The sequence below is a fragment of the Nothoprocta perdicaria genome, unplaced genomic scaffold (assembly GCF_003342845.1).
Source record: "Nothoprocta perdicaria isolate Ctin4 unplaced genomic scaffold, notPer1 scaffold_773, whole genome shotgun sequence".
Lineage (NCBI taxonomy): Eukaryota > Metazoa > Chordata > Aves > Tinamiformes > Tinamidae > Nothoprocta > Nothoprocta perdicaria.
The window spans coordinates 3,632-5,576 of record NW_020456058.1 but is presented as its reverse complement, the minus strand read 5'-3'; the positions used below and the strand labels follow the sequence as shown (position 1 = coordinate 5,576).

At 64.2% G+C, this 1,945-nt stretch overlaps 1 protein-coding gene across 1 annotated transcript in view; it reads left to right on the top strand.

Annotated features, from left to right (window-relative positions):
• MRPS18B (mitochondrial ribosomal protein S18B) overlaps window positions 1-858 on the top strand; it is a 3,950-nt gene extending 3,092 nt beyond the window's left edge. The window contains exon 8 of the mRNA XM_026051632.1: window positions 623-858. Coding sequence (XP_025907417.1) covers window positions 623-858 — 236 coding nt within the window. The remainder of the gene's footprint in view (window positions 1-622) is intronic.
• The last annotated feature ends 1,087 nt before the right edge of the window (window positions 859-1,945 follow it).

The following is a 1,945-nucleotide window of genomic DNA, read 5'->3' as shown; positions in this document are numbered from 1 at the left end:
GCCGCCGTCAGCCGCCTGCGCCGCCTGTACCGCGGCTACCTGCGCGAGGAGGCGCCCCCGGCCTAGCGCCTGGGCGGGAATAAAGCGCCTGTTGGCCCGGCCCCGCGGCTGCTGTGCTTGTTGTGGGTGGGAAGGGGCCACGAAATGGCCGCCGCGTGGGCAAAATGGCCGCCGCGTGGGCAAAATGGCCGCTGCATGGGCAAAATGGCTGACACGAGGACAATATGGCCGCTGGGTGGGCAAAATGGCCAACACGAAGACAATATGGCCACTGGGTGGGCAAAATGGCCGCCGCGTGGGCAAAATGGCCGACACAAAGACAATATGGCCACTGGGTGGGCAAAATGGCCGCCGCGTGGGCAAAATGGCCGACACAAAGACAATATGGCCGCTGGGTGGGCAAAATGGCCGACACGAAGACAATATGGCTGCTGGGTGGGCAAAATGGCTGACATGGGCCTGGAAAGGGCCGATGCGAGGTCAAAATGGCCGACGTGAAGACAAAATGGCCGACACAAAGACAAAAGGGCTGTTGCGGGGCCAAAATGGCCAACAGAGGGATGGGAAGGGCCAACGGGGGGGGCAAAAAGGCCAAGACGGGGCCAAAATGGCTGATGTGAAGCCAAAAAGGGCAACGTGGGGCCAAAACGGCTGACACGGGGCCAAAATGGCCGACGTGAGGACAAAAGAGGCCAATATGGGGCCAAAATGGCGGACACGAGGCCAGAAGGGCCAACGCAGCGTCGAAATGGCCGATGTGGGGCCAAAATGGTCGACAGAAAGACAAAATGGCTGATGCGAGGCCAAAATGGCCGACACAAGGACAAAAGAGTTGTCACAAGCCAAAATGGCCAATGAGGGGACAAAATGGTGGACGTCACGCCAAGATGGCTGACACGAGGCCAATATGGCCAACGTGGGGCTGGAAAGGGCTGACGTGGGTCCCAAATGGCCGACATGAGGCCACGATGGCCGATGTGGCGCCAAAATGGCCGATGTGGGGCCAAAATGGTCGATGAGGGGTCAAAATGGCTGACACGGAGGCAAAATGGCCGCCATGACCGCCCCCGGCTTTCCCAGCTTGCCCTGGGGCAGGGACCTTGACAACAGCCCCTGACAACAGCTTGTCGCTATGGGATGACGGGCTGGTTGCTAGGGGAGGGAGTGGGGGGGGGGTGCCTGGTTGCTAGGGACAGCCCTTGGTTGCTGGGCGCTGGCTACAGGCAGGGCGGGGTTGCTAGGGACAGCCCCGTTGCTAGGAGCAGTAGGAGGGTACCAGGTTGCTAGGGTGGATGCGATTGCTGTAGGCAGGCCCCGGTTGCCAGGAGCAACAGGAGGGTACCCGGTTGCTAGGGGCAGGCACCGTTGCTAGGGGCGGGCCCTGGTTGCTAAGGGCAGAGCCCGGTTGCTAGGGATGACAGCGGTTGCCAAGGGACCATCTTGGTTGCCCGGGACGGCATCAAGGGGAGGGGGCGATGCCCGAGGGAGGGCGTTGGGGGGGGCGGGGAATCCAGTGGGCGGGGCCGGATTCAGTGGGCGGGGCCAATATCTCCAGGCAGTGCTGGTACCCAAGGGGTGTGGCCGGGATGCAGGGGCGGGGCTGGCATCCAGGGGGCGTGGTGCTGTATCTAGGGGGCGGGGCCGGTATCCAGGGGGCGTGTCATATCTAGGGGGTGGGGTCGTATCCAGGGGGCCCGGCCGGTAATCAAGGCCCCGCCCGGTATCCAGGGGGCGGGGCCGATATCCAGGGGCCCGGCCGGTATCCAGGGGCGTGGCCGGTATCCAGGGGTCCGGCCGGTATCCAGGGGCGTGGCCGGTATCCAGGGGGCGGGACCGATATCTAGGGGGCGGGGCCGGTATCCAGGGGGCGTGGCCGGTTCCCAGGGGTCCGCCCGGTATCCAGGGGGCGTGGCCGGTATCCAGGGGGCGGTGCCGGTATCCAAGG